The following is a 21,084-nucleotide window of genomic DNA, read 5'->3' as shown; positions in this document are numbered from 1 at the left end:
TGCAATAGAAACAAATTGTAAGACATTGATTCAAATCTGTTAGTAATTACGTTAAATATAAATGGCCTAAACACACCAATTCAGAGCCAAAAATTGTCAAACTGAAAACAAACTCCAGCCATGTGATATTTCTAAGAGACACATCTTAAACATAAGAATTCTAAGGATTGAAAATAAAAGAATGGGAAAATACATGTATTCAAATAGTAATCCAAAAAAGACAGTGTAACTTTCTAACATCAGATAAAATACACTCTAAGGTAGTATCATCAGAGCTGAATAGAACTAATTTTATTATAAAAGTAAATTCAACGGGAAAATGTAACATGACAAATTTGAGTGTAGCCAAGAACAATACCTTGAATATATATAAACAACATTTGATAAAAATGTTATCAATGATAAAAAGATAATAAAAATAAAATAATACACAATCATACTTGTTGGTTTAAATTAATTTTCTCAGGGGCTGGGGATGTGGCTCAAGCGGTAACAGCTCACTCGGCATGTGCGGGGTGCTGGGTTGGATCCTCAGCACCACATAAAAATAAAATAAAGATGTTGTGTCCACCAAAAACTGAAAAATAAATATTAAAAACTCTCTCTCTCTCTCTCTCTCTCTCTCTCTCTCTCTCTCTCTCTCTCAAAAAAGTACTAAAATAATTTTCTCAGAAAATGATAGAATAAACAAACATTCAGTACATATATTTGAAAAACATGATTAAAAAACTTGACTCAGTAACAAACTTAGACCAGTGTATTAACACAGAATAGAATATACATTCTTGTCTTATCTTTTTATGGTTTGAATACAAGGCATTCCCCAGATGCTCATGTGTAAGACAATGAAGGGATGTTTAGAGGTGAAATGATAGTTTGTGAGAGCTATAACCTAATCATTGGATTAATCCAATTGATGGATCAACAGTTTGAATGAATTAGTGCATAGTAACTGGAGGCAGATAAGGCATGGCTGGAGGAAGGAAGTCACTGGGGATGTGTCCTTGGAGATGATAGTATCCCTGGCTCCTTGCACTCAAGCTCTCTGCTTCTTGGATGTCATGAACTGAGCAGCTCTCCTCCACCATGTCCTTCCACCGTGACGTTCTGCCTCACCTTAGATCCAGAGCTATGGAGTCAGCTGACCATGGATTGAAACTCTGAGACCATGAGCCAAAATAAACTTTTCCTTCTCTAAGTTATTTGTGTCAGGTCTTTTGGTCACAGTGACAAAAAAGCTGACTAAAACATGTACCGTGGAAAATTTACTAAGTGTATCTGTACCAAAAAGTAAATTTTAGAAGATTGAGACCACAAAATTTGTTCTCTCCTCTCATTGGAAATAAGCTAAAAATCAATGATAAAAAGATAATAAAAACAAGAAAATCCCCAAGTATTTGGAAATTAAACAGTATACTTCTAATTATCCAATGGCTTAAGGAACAAATCATAATGAGAATAGGAAAAAATTTTAAACAAAATAAAGAAGACTTATATGGGGAAATTTATAGCTTTGTATGTTAGAAAAAAAGAAATTCTGACTAATTACCTATCTACAGAAACCAACAAAGAATAAATATTGAACTAAAAGAATAAGGACAGAAGGAAGTAATAAAAATAAGAGAAGAATAAATAAACAGAAAATAAACTTTTATTAGAAAAAAAATAACAGAGCAAAAAGCCTTTCAGGGGAAAAGGATTGGTAAATTCCTAGAAAGCCTTACTTGTCAAGGAAAAAAGAAACTTGACCCCAGAGGAATATATTACTATGCTGGGCAGTGAATGGGGTAACATCTTCACATTTACTATAGACATTAAAAGCCAACAATTAGTGTCAGCAAATGGTATTGGAGCAAGTGGACATCGGCAGGCAAAAGAAGGTGGACCTCAACTGAATTTCAGGACTCATACAGAAACTAGCTCAAAGTACATCATAAATTTAAATTTAAAAAGTACAACTCACAATGTTTAGAAGAAAACAGGAAAACAACTTTAGGGCAGGGCTAAGCAGAGAGTGTTTATATGATACCAAAAGCATGGTTCAGAAAAATAAAAACTGACCAATTGGACTTTGTCAAAATTTAAAACTTTTTCTCTAAGGACTCTATTAACTTGCATAAAGAAACAACAGATGTGGAGGAACTATTTGTAAAGCACAAATATTGGCAAAACTTAACAATAAAATGAAGTAGAATGGTAGAATGGACAAAGACATGGACAGTTATTTTACCACAGAGGATACAGAGATGGAAAATAGCCCCCGTTAGAGGAAAGCTCATTAAAACACCATGAGGCACCATTATATACCTGCCTGTAGAAGTGAAAGAAAAAATTAAAAACAACGCTAAATGGTGGTGGGGATGCAGGAAAACTGGAATTCTTACGGAAAATGATATGCCACAGGCACTCTGATAATTTCTTGTGAACCCCTTACTATATGAGCCAGTAATTGTACTCCTGGTGATCAGTCCCTGAGACAGGAAAATACAGGTCCACTCAAGCACCTGTCCATGAATCCTCACAGCAGCTTTATGTATAATAGCTCCAAACTGGAAATGAGAAAATATGTCCTTCAGTACTGGCTGCTGGACAAACTGTGGTACATCCATACGGTGGAATACTGCTCTGCAGTAAAAACAAAGTATTAATGAAAGCGATGACTTGGACAGACTGGGCATCATGCTGAGTGAAAAAAAAAAAAAAGCCAGTCTCAAAAGTTACATACTGTATAATTTCATTTATGGAGTGTTCTCAAAATGACAAAATTAAAGAGGTGGAGAACAGATGAGTAGTTGTCAGTGGGTAGGAATGGGGCAGTGATGGTTGGGAAGTAAGATATAGGGATAAAATTATGAAGGACAACTGGAGAGAGATCTCAGTGATGGATTAGTTCTTTAAGCTGATTGCAGTAATGACTACACAAATGTATACGTGTGATAAAACTGCAGAGAATTTCTCACACACACGTATACATATACAGAGTACATTTAGAAAGTGATGAAATCTAAAGTCTGTGACCTCTATACATAAGCAGAGTACTTTGCATTCAGCAGGCGCTCTGTGAGTCTCATTGACTGAAAGGGTAGGTGAACAAGTGAGAAGGTATTGCATGTAAATGGCTTCTAGTAGTGTTTCCCTCCTCTCATGAGTTTTTGACTCATAATGAATTGCAGCAGCAGCTGAAGGTATTTATATTTTATTTGTAAACTTTTGAGGGATAAAAGTGCTTCCTATGACCTGGTTCTTAATGTTGCTTTTCAGGAGTAGAATACTAAACTGAACAGCTCGCAGATCTGAGTTATATGAAATTGCTCAGGCTCTTATTTATTTCTTCTTGTTCAATCCTAACTGTGATGGAATAAAGGAGTTGTATTGACCTAAATCAGGTATAAAGTAGTACAGACAGCTGTGATAACATGTTAGAGAAGACATTTGGAAGTTTTTAAATAGAGCTTTTACAGGATTCAAGATAGTGGCATCTGTTTGTGTCAACATGCAAAGCCCTACATTTTGAAGGTCAGCTGAATGACTTACAGATCAGCGTGCCAGCCCAAAAGTTGGAAAATTAAATCTAATTCCAACTACTATTGACTTAAGTCACTCTGTAGATACATGGAGGTATTTGTTGACTGGTCTTGCTTTGCCATCAACACCATTTCTACCTTTTAGCAGATTTTGTACTTCTAATGCTGTGCAAATGCAGGGAAGAATTTTTTTTTTTGTACATGGATCAGTGAATGAATGGGATCCCCTTAACCTCTAATGTGCAGTGGTTTGAACATCGTTAGCCACAATAAGCAGCACAGAACTGAAGATATATCTTCAAAGACAGAAGACATGAATTAGTGGTGACCAGGCTCTTTTTAAGCCACTAATAACAAACTCATGAGAACACATTCATCATTCATTCATTCAAGGAACAAATGCAGAATGTATTTTGTGGTGATGCAGAGATAGAATAATGAAAGGGATTCACTCTTGTGGGATGCACAGTGTGACTGGGAGACAGACCAGTGAGACACATTGAAAACCCTGTGTGCTGACGCCAGGTAGGTGAATGGAAGAAAGTGTGGTTGATTGCACTGATGGCATCAGGAGGGGGTTCCTAGAGTGTTGAGGCTTGAGGCGAGAAGGACAAGCAGAGTTCGTGCGACAGGCAGAGGAGGGCTTGAGAGTGAGAGGACTGGCTCCTGGCATGGCTGACAGCTGCTATTATCTTGTTTTAAACTGCTGACAATTTTAAAATAAATCTTAAATTTACTTTTGTAATATGTCCCCAGAACATTACTGATTTGTTAATCGCTGTTATTTTTAAATATTCATGGTCATGCACCTATTTTTAGTAATTGGGGAATATTTATTGTTCCTGTTTTCTCTTTGAATTTATGTTTTTGTTCCAATTCTCCTGTAAAATTTTTACCAAGGTAACTTACTACATTCTTTTCATTATCTTTAGTTTGTCACCTGTTTCTCAGCTTAAAAACATTTTGAATAAAATAACTCTTTGGAGATTATAACTTTTTCAAACCAGACTTTTAATTTTTTGATATAATTATGGATTTACATGTAGTTGTAAGAAATGGTACAAAGATATTCTGAGTTACTTTTACCCATTTTCCCAATGTTAGCATCTCATATAAGTTATAACATATTGAAAATTTCTGCTCCATTGGAAAATTATTTGAATGATTAATTTCTACAGTTGGACAAAAAGCATTTCAACTGGTTGTTGAATTACTGGTGAACAACAACAACAAAATACATGGAAAATGTGCATTTTAATGAGATGAGTGTGGCTCCCCCCACACAAAATTAGTTCTCTTATCTGTGGATGGATAGTAAGTATTGTTATAATGAGATAGGATGTAGTGTCATTTATAGTGCTGTTTTTTTCTTCTATACCCCTATATACTGAGAAACTTTGTTCACATAAATAAGTGGATGGGAAAAGAACTCTGTTTGAGAATGGATGGTAGTGCCATGGTAGAAATACATAGGAGAAGGAGCAAGTGGGGAGCCAGTTTAGTTTTGGATGTGTGAGTTTGAGGATTCTACAAATCTGGCTAAGAAGAAGCTTCCACAGAAGTGGGAAACCAAAGGAGAGGGGGTTTTGAGGAGGCCCCCATGGATTATCCATCAACCAGTGTATAGATGAAGTATGGAGACATTATGGTCAGGTTAGAGGGCCGTGTGGGTCATTTGGACAGAGAAGTTAGACATTCAGAGTGCTCTGGGCTAACATCTTCCTGATTGTTCAAGGAAATGTCTGTGCTGCCACATAATGTCCAGGACCCAATGAGATCACAAGCAGGAGGCCTCAGTGTGCAAGGGGCCCAGCACCTGTGGGAGAGGCTCACACTTCATGGGGGTTTAATTATAAAGAATTCTCTAGAGAATCCAAGTAACATGTCTTGTAGGAAAAAGCATTTTCCTGAGTGACAGAGTGGTCCATGGCTTCAAACAGATGACAACAAATGGGTTAGAGATCAGGTTACCTCTCTAAACCTTAGTTTCCTCATATAAAAAATGAGGATAATCAGCTGTAGAAGAATGCCTTGCCTATAGTAGGGGCTTAGCTTTCATAGTCATAGTAGAAGTTCAAAATGTTATATGTCTGTAGTGATCCTTCGTGGTTGTGCCCCCAGCTGCACACCTCCAACCCAGAGATCTTTTAATACTCTGGAAAGATGTTCACTCTTTTATAGAGGGAATAAATGTGTTTTTAGAGATCCAACTGCTTGTAGAGGTAGAGCTATTCATAAGAAGTAACAGGAGATTCCTTAGACATGAGAGAAGGGTAGGGCAAGTGACGGTGGGCAGTTTGGGGGAGGTGGGCAACTGTCTGGGCAAAGGCTGTGAAGGACTTGGATTCAGTGGCCTGGAGGAGAGCAGCTAGTCCAGGAGTGATGTGGGTGTGGCAGTTCTCAGGAGGAAGCAATGCAGATAGGAGACAGGGAAGAGGATGACAGCAGTAACTAACTTAGGTACCTTTCCCCCACTTAGAACTTTTGTAGAGGAGCCCCCAGGTTGAGCCTCAACTGTCTCCTAACAAATGGTTGGACACTGAAATTGTTACATAGATTGTGGTACACAATGTGGGAGAGCAATAGGTGCTAAGAAATAGCGACGGGTTTGACAAGAGGGAAGTCTCTAGTTGTCTCTGCCAGATTGCTTCTGTAGGGCACCAATGCAGAAACCACGTGGCTAGGGGGTGAGTCTACCAAAGGTGGAGAAGGGCAGGTGCATCTTTTAAAAAGTCTGGCTGTGAAGTCATCCAGTCCTGGTATGCAAAGTGTGAGAATTAGACAGTGGTGGTGAATTAAAGGAAGTCTTAGATTGAAAGGGACTTGGCATGTTTACAGCCTGTGGAAGAATGCTGAGGGAGAGGAAATCCTGAGAGGTGGGCCCTCTCAGAGGCACTCCAGCAAGCATGGATCCTGAGGATGTTCACAAGTTCATGTACTGATGCGGCCATCACTAGATGGTCGGGCCAAAGAAATGCCAATCTCATCTGCTATCCATTGTTCTCCTTAAAATGCCAAAGCTCAGTGACTCTTCCTTGAGAGAAAGAATATCTGGAGTATGTGAGCTGCAGTGCAGCATCTATGTGGGGACCTCTTAGAGGTAGGCTGGGTGACGTGAGCAAGACAGGACTGCTGCTGGGAATTATCTCACTGGTTGCTATTGTAGATTACTTAATTGTTAGAAGATAATATTCATCAGATTGGATTACTCTGGATGCTTTAGGGTTTGGAAAACAGGAAGTATAAAAATATTGGGCAAAATAATCCTAGCATTTGAACTTCATACCCCAGAGTTTTAGACCCCAATGACTGGCTCATGTATTTATAAGTATGAGAAGTAAATAATTACTTTTGTATGTGGATATTTGAAAGGTTTCTTTATAAAGCACCTCTTTGAATCTTTAGTGGTCTAGAACAGTGCCTTGCAGAGAAATGATACTTAATAAATATTTAACAAGTAGATAAATTATAGAAAATAACTTCACCAATGCATGCTCTGTAGTACCCAAAATTCTGTCATGAGGTTTTGTGTGTGTGTGTGTGTGTGTGTGTGTGTGTGTGTGTGTGTGTGTTTGAAGCATTGCCCCCATGAAAAAGCCAGGGAATGATAATATATTAAGTCTCCAGTGCCTCTGTAACAGCACTTTCAGTACTAATTAATCAGATTACTCTTCTCCCATGATCTGAGGTGTCTAAGAGCCCTGAGTGCTTTTTCAGGTGGGAGTCAGTGAAAGAGTACACAGGAGACAGAAACAATGCCAGGCTCTGCAAATCTTCATCTTCCACGCATTCTTGTCCTGGTTCAGTCTTGTGTGGAGCATGGCCTTCCATGCAGTAAACCAGAGGCTATAAACCCAAGGCTTAGGGATGCACCGTTCCTGGGCTGATTCTGTTAAAGGTCTGCTCCTTTTTCTAGCTCCTTTGACATTCTTCTTTTTTATCTTTTCCATTTCCTTCTCCCTTTGTGTTTGTATTCACCTATGCTGCTTTCTTTCCTTGTCCTACCCCAGAATGCTCCTCCTTCAGGTCCCAAGGCACACAGGTCCCTTCACTGTTTGGGAAGTGCATGTTCACCAGTAACTGAAAGTAATTATGTAGACCCCTGCAGGCCAGTCCTCGTTTATGGGCATATAACATTTGGCCCTAAAAATTTTACAGAATCATTTTAAAGTCATTTCAACCAGTGTCCTTTTCTCAGATGGCCCAACTGAGGTGTTTTTTCTTTCTTTCTTCTTTTAATAGAAGTGGCTTTGGGACTCAATCTTCTCACTAGCCACTAGCTAAATCCTCTTTTTAGATTTTGGGCAATAAGTCTTTATGCTTAAAAAGAGCTTTATGCGTTTTGTGTTAAAGCTGGGAACACCAGTCACAGCTTGGAAATCTACCATCCCCTTGAAAGTTTGGCCATCTGCTGCTAAGATCTCACCCTTTACTCAGCAACTTCTCTTTCCTTTTTCCCTCTGCACCACTTTCTAGACCACACAACAACTCTGCCTTACTGCTTTAGCTTGTCCCTCATAATCAAAGCTGAAAGATCTTCTAGGACAGTGCGTTTGTATTTCCCCTGCCAGTCCATTAAGGAACAGCTGTGCCACACGTGGCCACCAGTTGCTAAATCCAGGGAGCTCCATTCATTCTGTGTTCCATATGCAATCTGATGTTACTGGCCTGCATTAAGTTCAAGTCTCAGCGCACACATTCAGGCATGCAAGAAATGTAACTTTATTCTTCTATCATTCAACTTAATTTCTATTTTGAGCCCCCATGTTGCTGAGTAGCAGACATTTACTCCAAGTCAATTGAGCCTACCAGTGGTGATGGCTTCTACATGCCGAGACCACAGGGAAAATGGCACATTTTATATTTAGTCCTCAGATGGTTGCTGGTCAGCTGAGATGACCCTTGATTCCTCGCCTTCAGAGAATCTCTGGCAGGTCTGTGTCGCCTTTCTGCTTGGTCTCACATCAGCCATTCTTTAGAACTAGGCTACTTATTCAGGAATCCAACACTACCATAAGTCCAAATCCCTCTGCTGTTTGGGGTTCTTATTCTATTGGCCTGCAAATATTCTGTATTGGGAACAGAATAAGAACCTCTTTGGGGTGAAGACCAAGGAACCAGTATCTATTTGAAAATAGAGAGTGGCATGTATTTCTATTTCCTGTTTCAATGTAACAGGTGAGAGCAGAGAGCATAGTACAGGTGTCCCATTAGAGGAGGGAGTCCCATCCATACTGCATCCCCCTATTCCACCACCACATTGTACCCTTTACCTGTGGTTTCATTTTATCCTCCAAGACAAAAGAAAGACAAAACAGAACTGTGGTTTGGAGTATAAGAAATGATAATTATATCCTATCTAAATAACCACATGAGAAGGAAAATTATTGGTACTATAGAACAAGGATATCCTGTGTAAATTAACCTCCTATTAAGATCTATGAAGAATTACCCTAACAGACCCAGTTCCATAAGATTGCGTTTTCATTCCACAGTCACTTAGTTCAGGCTGTGAGGGATGATTTGAGTGATGTCTGAAGGGAAGGGAACTTGTCTATTTTCAGGCCTGACCAAGGCCTGCCTGTCTTCTGGGTGCCCATGAGTCTAGCATCAGAGCAACCCGGAAGCAAGGTGAGCAGCTTAGGGGCAAATCGAGCTTTTGTGAGGCGTTTTCCCACCTTCCCTGGAATGACTGCCCTCCTCTTGAGAGATCTGTCCTGCCTGTAGCCAGGCCAGCCTCCATTCTCCTGATGAAGGAAGCTGGTTGGGTAGGAGCCCCAGGGATGGAGCAAATGAGCACTTCCTACCTGGCTGCATCATGGAATTATAATCATGTCAATGAATGTCTAATATATATTTTATGTTGCTTTGCTCTAGGAAATAAGCCTAATGCTCATTTATTAACATTACTACTTTAATCTTCTTAACAGCCTTTTGAGATAGGAACTCTTGTTATTACTATTGAATAGATCAGGAAATAGCTCCAAGAGCTTTTAAGAATGTCGCCAAAGGACATTAAGAAGAATCAATACATTTCCACTGAATGTTTACAGCCAAAGAAGGGACTCTGATCACTCCAGCAACCATCTGTGGAAGAGCCTCCACACACTGATGTAAAGGTTGGCTGGTCACTACTGAGGCTGGCCTTGCAGCTGGTGGAAAGCATAGGCTGCAGGTGTTGGCGTTGAGGGGATGGTGGTCTGTGTGAATGCTGATATCAAATGGTACTTGCCAGAGGCATGTTCTACTGTTGTTCCATCATCCCCAAGCCCCAGTATTGCTTCTGGGAAAGGATTATACTTTTCCCTGAGAGGGCAGAAATGCACAGCCCCTTAGACCCTCCCTGTGGACCCAGATGGTGGGAAGACAGGAAGAGGTTTGCTTCTGGGAATTTCATTTTTATTTATTATTTATTATTAAATCTTGTTCCTTCTTTATTATTATTATTTTTTAAATAATTAAGAAAAGAAGTTCTTTCAATCCTCTTTTTAGATTTTGGGCAATAAGTCTTTATGCTTCAGTCAGCTTTTGGCATGGATACGTGTGTGTGTGTGTGTGTGTGTGTGTGTGTGTGTGATATTTGTTAAAACATGAAAGAATTTTTCTAAACTAAATCATCACTTTTCTCTTGCCCACATGGATATAAGTGTGTGTGTGTATGTGTGTGTGTGAGTTTGTGAGGGAGAGGGAGAGGGAGAGAGAGAGAGGGAATGATTTAAACACACTCTCCTAATAATTCAACAAGGGTGGTTAGTTTTGCGGGGGAGGATAAAAGGTGAATGAGCACTGTGTGGGACCCCTTCTCTCAGGAGAGGAGATGGGAATATAAAGGTTGGAAGGGGTTAGGATTCATGGGCAGCCAATTGGGGCCACTAGAAAATCTTCAGCAGACCTGAAGGTAGAATTGTGACATCTCCTTCCCAGCTTTCTACTTCTATCTGCTGCTAAGAGACGGGAGTTTTGGAACACAGACTATAAGGCTGAGAGGGCTGATGGTCCATGATAACAGACTTCTTCACGTGGTATTTATGATGGTCTCACAAAGTCCTGCATGTTAGCTCTTGGCATGAGAATAGGGAAAACTTTAACAAGTCAATGTAGCCCCTCTTGTTTTAGCTGAGGAGACCTAGAGAAAACTGAAGCATAGAACCAAGGCCATTAAGCTTGTCAGGGCAAGACCACACTCCCAGTACCTTTATCTCTAGTCTGGTGATTCATGACTGTGTACACTAACAGGTAGAATGGCTACAAGAGGCCCAGGACCTTGGACGTTTTTCTTAAAATGTACTGATGTGCACAGCACTTATCCCTAAATTAGAGCAATATTTTGTTCTATATTTCAACACATTTCTAAATTTTGTGCATTATTCTGTATAACACATACAGCTATAAGCTCATTATTAAATGTGGCACACTGATGACTTTTTAGCAGAAACCCTATAGCTCTGACATAAAAATTATAGCTGTTGCAAGTATGTGTTAAAATGCTTGTTTTTAGTTGAAATTTATGTCCTGTCTGCTTAACTCCATATTCTCCTGTTTAGGGAAGGGACATCAAGGGTGCATGGAAGGGAACCTGCCCTGCTCTCCTGGGTGTGAAGGGACCTGCAGGAGTATCCAGGGCTTGCCTTGTCAGGCTCTTGCTCCACTTGTATACACGCTGGCTATTGAAAGCTGTCTCTAAACCCCCTCTGCAAAATATCCTTAGACTGGGAAATATCTCACTTGGAGTTTAGGCAGAAACTTCTGCCATTAGCAGGAAGCCCATCAGTGTAATGGCCACCCCTATATTTCCCCTGACTGTCCCTAAAGCCATACTCTGGGGCATTCTTCCACTGTGGGTTCTGATGCTTTTTCTATTCCTTGTTTCAGGAACCTCCTATCTGTTCATCTATAATTACTTTCTCCACAAAAGGACAGGCTGGTCCAGGAATAGCATGAGGGAATGTTTGAGGTTTTCTCTGAGATAAGACACGTGTGAAAAAAAATAATTATCGATGGGAGTTTGTTCATCTTTTATAGTGTTTCCTGAGTGATGCTCTAAGAAATCTGTATTCCAGAGACATCAAAGTGTATTCTATCTAAACAGGTTGTATGTTCAAATAAGTCTGGTAAGCACAGTGTTAAAACAAAATCACTGCAGTACTTTTCAGAGCTTTTAATACAAATTTTCATAGAAGTTGTAAGTTTTCAGGAGAAATATGGCTCACTGCATTTTTCTTGAATGCATTTCATCAACAATGCTGCTGTTTTCAGAAAGTATCACCCAAGACCAGAATTTATGAACCCAATTTGTGAAAATTTGGGGTAGACTTTTGAAGTATTATTTCTGGGGAAAAAAAAAGGTTTTTTATTGTTGTTGATGTTGTTTATTTTATTTTTTTATCCAAAGCTTACTTAGAGATGGTGGGGGCCGGGGAGAGAAGGACGGGAGGAGGTATGAAGGATCATGATGAGGCAGAAGGGTGGGGAGGAAGCACTGGAAAGGCAACTGGGAGAAAACAGAAGTCAGTCCCCTCAGGTGACTCGCATGGGTGTGAAGGTCATTTGTGCAGTTCAGTATTGAACATGTCATTGTACATAAACTTGGGTGATGGGCATCCCTGCAATTGGGTATGGAGACATGCAGGGCAGTCATCTTGGAAAGTAAGAGTTCAGCTTTTCACTAGGTTTATTCAAATACTGGATACTGTGGATGTTCCAGAAATAGGCCTGTTTTCTGGTTACTTTGATTTCATGATACAATAATGATGGTGCATAAACTAAAAGAAATGTCCAGAGAATAACCATGAAGAAGGAAAGACAAAGGGGGAAAGGATAACATTGGAGAATCGAATTTTAATTGCAACTGGTAGACATGATAAAAACAGAAGGTGATTGACATCTGGTTCTGGGATTAGATGGGTAGATACTATCTCAGGATCTGTTGCACATAGCTGGGTCACTGTCACGTGTCTGAGAACACCAGGAAAGACTAAAACTTGTATTTAGAAACTGCCATTTGCAGCAACATGGTTACCTGAAAGGCAGATAAGTCACTCATTTGATAGAACCCAATGGCCCCCACAGGATAACCTGTGATTACATTCTGCCTGTGAAACTGTGTCTGTCATTGCCTACTAAACATTGCACAGAGCTCAGCAACAGGGCATAGTTCTTGGTATAGAACATGGCAAAGGGAAGCCTGGGCTGTCCTTTTGGAGGGCCTACTCTTCTTAGGAGATTATTGATGTAGGGAGTGCTTGGTGATAAGGAAAGAAGCCAGCGCAGAGATGAGGTTCAATGTGATCCTGACCCGGTGGAGGGCTGAAGAAAACCAGTCAAGTCCAACGGCTCAACCCTGGGGAGAAGAGGGAAACAGGGATTAGAGTTTTAACAACCAGACAGAAGTTTGGACACTCAGAGGGCTTTTGCCTTTTCTCTGAAAGGTGACAGTGACACATTGCATCGTTCATCTAAGCCCCGCTAAATGTGATACCTCTTCTCAAAAACACCTCCCTTGGTGTCCTCATGGAGGTCTTTGGGGAGTGAGTTTTGGCCATGTGCCTGCAGTGCCCAACATTCTGAATGTGGGGTAGTTCCACGGTAGCAAGACTCAGCTTTGTCTCTCTGGCTGTTAGGTCCTTGAGAATAGTGGTGATGAAATCAGAAGCAGCATAGGCAACTGTCGTTCACTAACCTCTAGAATGTGCCAAATGCTTAAAAAAAAATCCAAACAATAGTGTGATCATCCCCATTCTAGAAACAACAAAGCTGGTTCTCAGAGGCCAGTTAGATGTCCTCAAAGCAGGTATGGAGAGGGCCAGTATCAGACATTAATTTCCATTAAATCCATGAGCTTTTGCCTGCACATGGCTCTCGAAAATTAAAAACAAATACTGATGCATGAATTATATCCCCAGATATTTAGATTTAATTTCTTGGGAGTAGCATTTGAACCTCTGTATTTTTTGTTCCATTCTATTTTATTTTTCTTCTCCATTTTTGTTGGTGCATTATAGTTGTGTGTATAATGGGATTTGTTGTTACATATTTGTACATACATAATAAAATGGTATAATTTGACTAACATCAACTCCCTAGCACTTCTCCTCCACATCCCTGCCTCCCATCCTTGCTCCTTTTCTTCTACTGATCTCCCTTTGATTTTAAGGAGATCTATCCCCACTTTTCTTTTCCTTTTTCCTCTCTAACTTCTGCATATGATAGAAAACATATGACCCGTGACCTTTTCAGTTTGGCTTATTTCACTTAACATGATGGTCTCCATTTTCCTGCAAATACCATAATTTCATTTTTCTCTATGGCTAAATAAAACTCCACTGTGCATATACACTACATTTTCTCTATCCATTCATCCATTGATGGACATCTAGGATGATTCCATAGTTTGGCTATTGTATATTGTGCTGCTATAAACATGGGGATACATGTATCACTACAGTAAGATGACTTTAATTCTTCAGGATAAATACCAAGGAGTGGTATATCCTGGTCATATGGTGGTTCTGTGCATAGTCTTTTGGGAGCCTCCATACTGATTTCCATAGTGGTTGTAGTAATTTACAGTCCTATCAACAGTGTAAAAGTGTTCCTTTTTCTCCACAATCTCTCCAGCATTTATTATTATTTGTATTTTTGTTGACTGCCATTCTGACTGCCATGAGATGAAATCTCGGTGTCATTTTGATATATACATTTGAACCTAATATCTGCAGTTAATGCTAATGATGAACATTTTTTCAAGTTTTTTAGCCATTTGTATTTCTTCTTTTGAGAAGTATCTGTTTAATTCTTTTGCCCACTTATTAATTGGGTTATTTGATTTTTGGTGTAAAGGTTTTGAACTTTTTATATGTCCAGAGGTGATTTTAATGTGCTGACTGGGCTGGGAATCCTGGCCTTTCTTCTTGCTGTTTGGTTCATTCTGATATCCCTGATATCTAGGACTACACTCACCAAGATAGGGGATAAAGAAATGTGTATTGATTAGTTCTGAGAATATTCATGACGAGAGGGAAGCACAACACTTGGATACCACTGGAAGTTATTTATTAAGTATCTCCCTGGAGACTGAACTGGTAGATTTGATCAGAAGACATGATCAAAGACTGGAGGGAGGACTGATGTTCATTCTCTGCTGAGAGATGCTTTTCAAACCTTCCTTTGCAGGTGGTGTTGTCCTCAATCCTGCCTACTATGGCATGCCTGGCCATACCAACATCATGATCCATGAAGTGGGGCATGTTCTGGGACTCTACCATGTTTTCAAAGGGGTCAGTGAAAGAGAATCCTGCGATGACCCCTGCAGGGAGACGGTGCCGTCCATGGAAACCGGAGACCTCTGTGCCGACACCGCCCCCACTCCCAAGAGCAAGCTATGCCAGGACCCTGAGCCTGCCAATGACACTTGTGGCTTCAGCCACTTCCCAGGGGCTCCATTCAGCAACTACATGAGCTACACAGGTACCCCAACAGACTTGGTGCCTTTGTTTTTCATTAAGATAACCTGAGGGCTTCTGGGGGGTGGCAGGGTGGAGGAGTAGGGGCCAGAGAGATTACCAAGCAGTTAGAGAGTTGAAATGTTAGAAAACTGAAGTGTACTTAATATGGGATGTTCATTTTTCTTCCATGTCCTTGAAGAATCTTGTTGAAATACTGAGATACTAAGGGGTCTTGTCGAATGGATTCTTTTTCACTGGAGAAAAAAGAAAAGCACACTTCTTTCTTGGACAGTAAAAATGAAACAAAGCCAAAAGCCCTCTTGAGATCTCTTCAACTTCTAGAACTTGGTGATTCTTGTTCTTGTTCATGTTTTGGGGCTTTTACTCCAAAGAAGAGTCCAATAAGGATGGATGAAAGATGTTTCTGGGTCAAGTTGGCTCTTTGTACTATTTTACAGTTGGCCAACAAGGCCATTTAGTTCATTTAAGCTCAGGATTCCTTTTGTTTTGTTCTTTAAAAAAAATCAGATTGTCTTCTCAAACCCTGGCTAAACACTGACTCTCAGCTTGCCCTCCAATACACTGCCCAGAATGTTGCATTTCATTTTTAAGATGGTATCTTCTTCATCCTAGGAAAACTGTATTGTATGGCTTTTTTTTTTTTTTAATTTAGCTCCTTGATTTTCCTTCTTTCCTGTCTCTCACATCTTCCTTGTTTCTGGCAAAAAGTAACACTAATATATGAAATAGACTATAATGGACTGAAAATTTGTCCCCAAAAATTCAGGACTAATTTGATTTGATGACCTATTTTATGGTGAAAGAAGATAATTTTTTTTGAGTTCCAGGTTCTTATTTCTAGAACTATGCATTAAAGGATCATCAGACCCTCATCATGGCTTTGAAGGGAAGAGTGTTGCACCAGTTCTTCCTGTGACCCACCAAGATATTTCTATCCAAGTTGCATTTTGGTGAATAATTCAGGTGTATTGAATTTATAAGCACTGACACCTCTGCCTTCCCTTGTTGCAAGGACATAGTGGCCTTTGCCAAGGCAAGAGACTGGATGATGTGGAGCAGAGATAAGAGCTCCATATAAAGTTCTCCATCTTTGAGATGGGCAGGGGAAACACTGAGGAAGCCAGATGGTGTGTGACTGGTGTTTTAAATGGAAAGGTTCCTGAAACTGAGAGAACTTCCTTTGTAACTCTGTGAGAAATGTACCTAGTAGGAAGAATTTGTTGGTTCCAAAAGTAAGACTGGGCCACCACTCCCATCCCTGTTGCTCCCTTGACACTTTAGTTTCCTTTTCCTCCAGCGTCTCCCCTGAGAATTCATTAACCTTGGCCAATATCACCAAGCAATAAAGCAGGTGTCTATAACTTTACATGCTCCCCAGGCTCAGGCCCTCTGCTGAAACACTGCCATCTTGTGGTTTGCTGAGTAAATAATCTTTGCTCATAGCAAGCCTATGCTTCAGGGTGCCAATCTCACCTGGGCCAGCCCAACATTAGTTGACGGCCTTGCTTGCAGACAAGGAGGTTCTTTCTCTCTTCCTCTTCTAACTTAGTTATTTTCTGGAACAGAATGTATTTATTCTTTCAACGAGTGTTTTTTGAACCTAACAAGTGCAAGGTGTTGGGTTAGGTGCTGGGAACAACTAAGAAGACAGGATTTGTCCCTGCCTTGGTGGTTTGCAGGTTGAAACCTCTATTACTTGTGTTTTTCTTTTTTTCCCCACAGATGATGACTGCACTGACAGCTTCACCCCTAATCAAGTGGCCCGAATGCACTGCTATTTGGACCTTGTTTATCAGCAGTGGAGTGAAAGCAGAAATCCCACCCCCATTCCCATCCCACCCATGGTCATTGGGCAGACCCACAAGTCCCTCACTATCCACTGGCTGCCTCCCATTAGTGGAGTTGTATATGACAGGTGAGAGGGGTGCTCACCAGAGGTGAGCTGCAGCATTTTCTTTGCAGTGGTTTGTAGGAGAGGAAGAATGTAAATCAAGGGGAATCCCCACATGGGACTATGTATGTGGGCTTCTCCACTTGGGGCTGCCTCTTCCAGCCTGCTGCATTCTGGCTGCTTAGTAGAGCACCTGTTCTTCTAGCACTTGCTCCTCAGGATGGGGCCTGAAGAGGCCAGCCAATGTGATCAGGATAAATGGGAGGAATTGAGAGGACATTTGCCCCCTGCCTCCATGGTGGGACAATGCATCAGTAGCTTGCTACTTTCACAGTGGTGTCTGGGGAGAGAGGAATGCATGCTTCCACTGGGCGGGTAGATGGGTGAGTAGGAATGTACAACATGCCACAGGGCATTGCATCAGGGCTCAACTGACATATGTGGCATCTCTTCTACCATCTCTGCCTCCTGCTGCCCTGTGCCTTCCTCCCACCCCCAGAACCACTAGCTTATGGAACTCTTATTAGCTGTGTCTTCCTGTCAGCCTCACTCATCTAGCAATGACTAAGAGTAAGAGAGGAACTTTTTTGTTTGTTTGTTTCTTGACCTGCTGCAATAGACACCTACTACATGCTTATTGAAGAAAAACATGAGACCTAAAACTAGATCATATTTTTTTTCTTTTGTGTACTGGCATAAATGAATGTCAGGGTAATTATTTTTTAAAAAGCCAAAAAACAAAGCATAGAAAATGAATGACATCTGCGTGGGGGATGGGAGAGGCATTGTGTAGCTATTTTCTTGTACTTGTCCTATGTAGTCCTTGTGGTAGGCTCAACTCCTACTTAAAAAATATAGGCTTAGAGAATACACACAACCAGTCTGAGATCCTACAACTACAGAGAGGTCAACTGGGGGAATCCACTGAAAATTCAGAAACGAGGGACACGAAATAGATGATCTCTCTGAATCCTTGTGCCATACTTCCCCGCTGGGTGTCAGGGCCCAGCTACAGAGTTGACTATCCCTGGAGCTTTACTACAAGCCTGGGAAAGAGAACAGGGAGAGATGAAGAAAGGACAGAGCTGCTGAGGACTTTTTCAGTGTTACTCTCAGCCTCCTGGGATCTTGGCCCTTTTCCCTGATACCTTGATCCACACTCAGTGCATGACATCATTGAGATCTCACAACCCTACCAAACCGTCTGCATTGCCATCAGAAGCCAGGCTTCCCCGAGCTGCTTTGGGTGATTCAGCTCACATCTATGCGATGTGTCTAAGAATCATCCTTCTGCAAGTGTGACCTTGTGCAGCCTCGGTTGGACTGGCTGAACAGTAAGTCCTCTGTGGGTACGCGCAAACCGGAGTTTTACATCAGTTTATGTAACACATGTAAACAATTTAATCTTTCAATTCTCTCTCTGGTACAACCGTTACGATAAAGCAGACATCAGAGCTGGCGTGCTGAGAGCCTGTTGGCAGAAAGGACTGCAATTTGCTTCCTTTCCTCAGCTAGGTGGGCTAGCTTTGAGGCCTCCCAACACGCGTGTTGGGGGGACTCACGTCACATGCCCGGTGATTTGTGTCATTCCTGGAGTTATGTTTACTCTACCCCAGTAGGTATTTGGAATCCTTATGTCAGAAAGGAGCCCCAGCTACGCACTAGGAGCAGCTCCGGAAGGGCCAAGTGCATCAGGGACATGTGGTTTGGAGTCGCATCTGCGTTAGGAGTGAGTTCTATTTGGAGTCAGCGGGGGCCTCAGCTACACCTCTTAGTTGCCAAAGCACCAGACACTAGACGGTGTTTGGGAACTTGCTCTTGCTTGAAAGAATTAAGGAACTTGTGACCTTGAGCAATTTACTTAGCCTCCCTGAGCCTGAATTGTCTCCCTTGTAAACAGAGGGTTGTTACAGGGATTAGAAATAATTTATGGGAAGTACATGTGGCACACAGCCAGGTATGGGAGACATTTGATACATGGGAGCTGCTGTCATAACTATGCCCTTTGTTTAACAACACTGTTTCTCTAGCACATTGTAAGATGTTTAATATGACATTAATATATGCTATTAACATGCTACCTATTGAGTGTTCCTGATTCAGCGCCTGCATTTCAGATGTGTTGTTCAAAATTGGGCTTCTAAAAGCAGTCCAAGTACCAAAGACAAGCCTTATCAAGTGATTTCCCTTTGCTGTTTAGTTATTATTATTTCCACTTATTCTGCCTACCTCAAATATGGTGCTTGTATTTAATCATTAACCAATAATTATTTCATAGACATCTATAAGACAAGCACTTCCCCAAACTACTGAGCTGGTCCCTATGCTGACTGCTGGGGATGGAAAGAGAATAAGCCAGGACTTGCTTAGCGGCAAAGGAAAGAAGTTAAATGGAAATTCTCAGCACCACGGAGCAGACTCCTAGGAGAGGAACCAGTGGGTGCCGTGGGTGCAAGAGGGAGAGCTGGCCGCTTAGAGGAAACAGCCTGTGTACCCCTGCAAAGGCTACATTAGAATGGCCCCTGAAGAATAGGAGTTTGCCAGACAGAGATGCTCGGAAAGGCCATGCGGCATTCGGAGTGGGGGACAGCGTGTTTCATGGAGCTATGTCTTTGTGGAATAATGATATGTTCTTTGGGATGGAAATATACCATTCCTTCATTTCTAATGAAGGAACTGCAGGAGGGGAGGCTGGAGCTGACTTGTGCTATACCTTGGATTGTGGGGAGGGGTTCAGATATGTCCTCATAGGCAGTGGAGACATAAGGGACATTATATTTCACAGACTTTTATTTTATGTATGTAATTAAAATAGGGAGTCTGAAACAATGTTTACTCTGAAAATTACTGTCTGTTTTAGTGGGGAAAATTCAAGGGGTCTTTAATAATTTATCAACAGTCAGTATAGAAAGAAATTTTATATCAATTCAGATTGTAATTGTTTTGTGTTTAGTGTTCCCAAGACAGAAGCTACCCACTTACATTCCACAGGCCTCCTTTATGACTTAAATTTTTCTCCTTCATGGCCTTCATATTTTGATGTCACTATGAATTTTGCAATTTTGATGTCTGTATAAGGAGGAAGTTGAGTTGACAAACACTTGTGCTTCCATTGCCCTCTAGGGCCTCCCACAGTAAGAGGCCCTTCCCCTGGGTCTTCTCAGTTTTCTTGTCCCAGCTCAGCAGAATGGATGTCCACCTTCACTGCTTCCTCTCCCCAGGGCCCCAGGCAGCGTGTGTGGTGCCTGCACAGAAGATGGGATGTTCCGTCAGTACGTGCACAGGGCTTCCTCTCGGCGAGTGTGTGATTCCTCTGGCTACTGGACCCCAGAGGAGGCTGTGGGTAAAGTACCATGGCTTTTCAACTTGAGCCTTAGTGGCCATTGACAATGGGGGTGAAAGTAAAGGAAGGGGGGAGCAGTGGCATGGTAAGGAACAGGCAGTCAGTGAGAGAGAGAGAGAGAGAGAGAGGTAGAGGGGTGTGTGTGTGTCTTGCTGGGTGTCTCCAGGGCCTTAGAAAGACTGCCTGGTGCATCTGTGTGCCAAATGTCTCATAAGCACACAACATGAGGCCCAATGGCTGTGATAAAGCAGAGATTAGCATACAGCACACAGGGACAGAGAATTCTGCTGAACTAGGGGTGACTTCAGGTGGGACAGGGCCAATGGTGTTCCGCATGCCTATTGTCTCTGGAGCAGCCTTGTCATATGGCAGTGTAAGCTGATCTCTTCCTCCTCTGTATCAGGAGACTGACAGGGGGCACAGCAAGTTGCTGGGAACTAACACTCTGGCCCTGTGCATCGGGGTGGGGGTGGGGTGGACTAGGTGTTCCACACTGATAGTTCTCATCTATGCTGTTTTACGAGTCCATTAATCACTGGTACTTGTTGTGCTTTGGATATGAGCTAAGCTCTACAAGAGAGATGTTTTTCGTTATCTCTTTTCCTGTCCCTCCTCCAACTTTTCAAAAAGTCACATACGCACTCACATAGGCACATCAGGGCTCCAAAGACATATTTCAGCATGGATCGTTTTCTAGTTCCAGATCAGAAAATGCTGTTGACATGACTTTTAGCACCTCCTGATGGATGGCTTGACGTCTTCTGACATCTGCAGCAGCTTTCCTAATAGTTATCTTTTGTCTTTGCTCCCCCCGCCCACTTATAATTCTTAAGACCCAAAAAAGTCTCCAGTAAGATGTGT

The 21,084-nt window shown here is 41.5% G+C and overlaps 1 protein-coding gene across 1 annotated transcript in view; it reads left to right on the top strand.

The window, feature by feature from the left end:
* The window catches only part of Pappa2 (pappalysin 2), a 243,875-nt gene that overhangs the window by 93,409 nt on the left and 129,382 nt on the right, over nucleotides 1-21,084 (top strand). Inside the window, exons 4-6 of the mRNA XM_027935059.2 lie at nucleotides 14,697-14,990; nucleotides 16,712-16,904; nucleotides 20,102-20,223. Of these exons, the coding sequence (XP_027790860.2) occupies nucleotides 14,697-14,990; nucleotides 16,712-16,904; nucleotides 20,102-20,223 (609 nt within the window). The remainder of the gene's footprint in view (nucleotides 1-14,696; nucleotides 14,991-16,711; nucleotides 16,905-20,101; nucleotides 20,224-21,084) is intronic.

The sequence above is a fragment of the Marmota flaviventris genome, chromosome 12 (assembly GCF_047511675.1).
Source record: "Marmota flaviventris isolate mMarFla1 chromosome 12, mMarFla1.hap1, whole genome shotgun sequence".
Lineage (NCBI taxonomy): Eukaryota > Metazoa > Chordata > Mammalia > Rodentia > Sciuridae > Marmota > Marmota flaviventris.
This window is presented reverse-complemented; position numbering and strand designations above follow the sequence as displayed.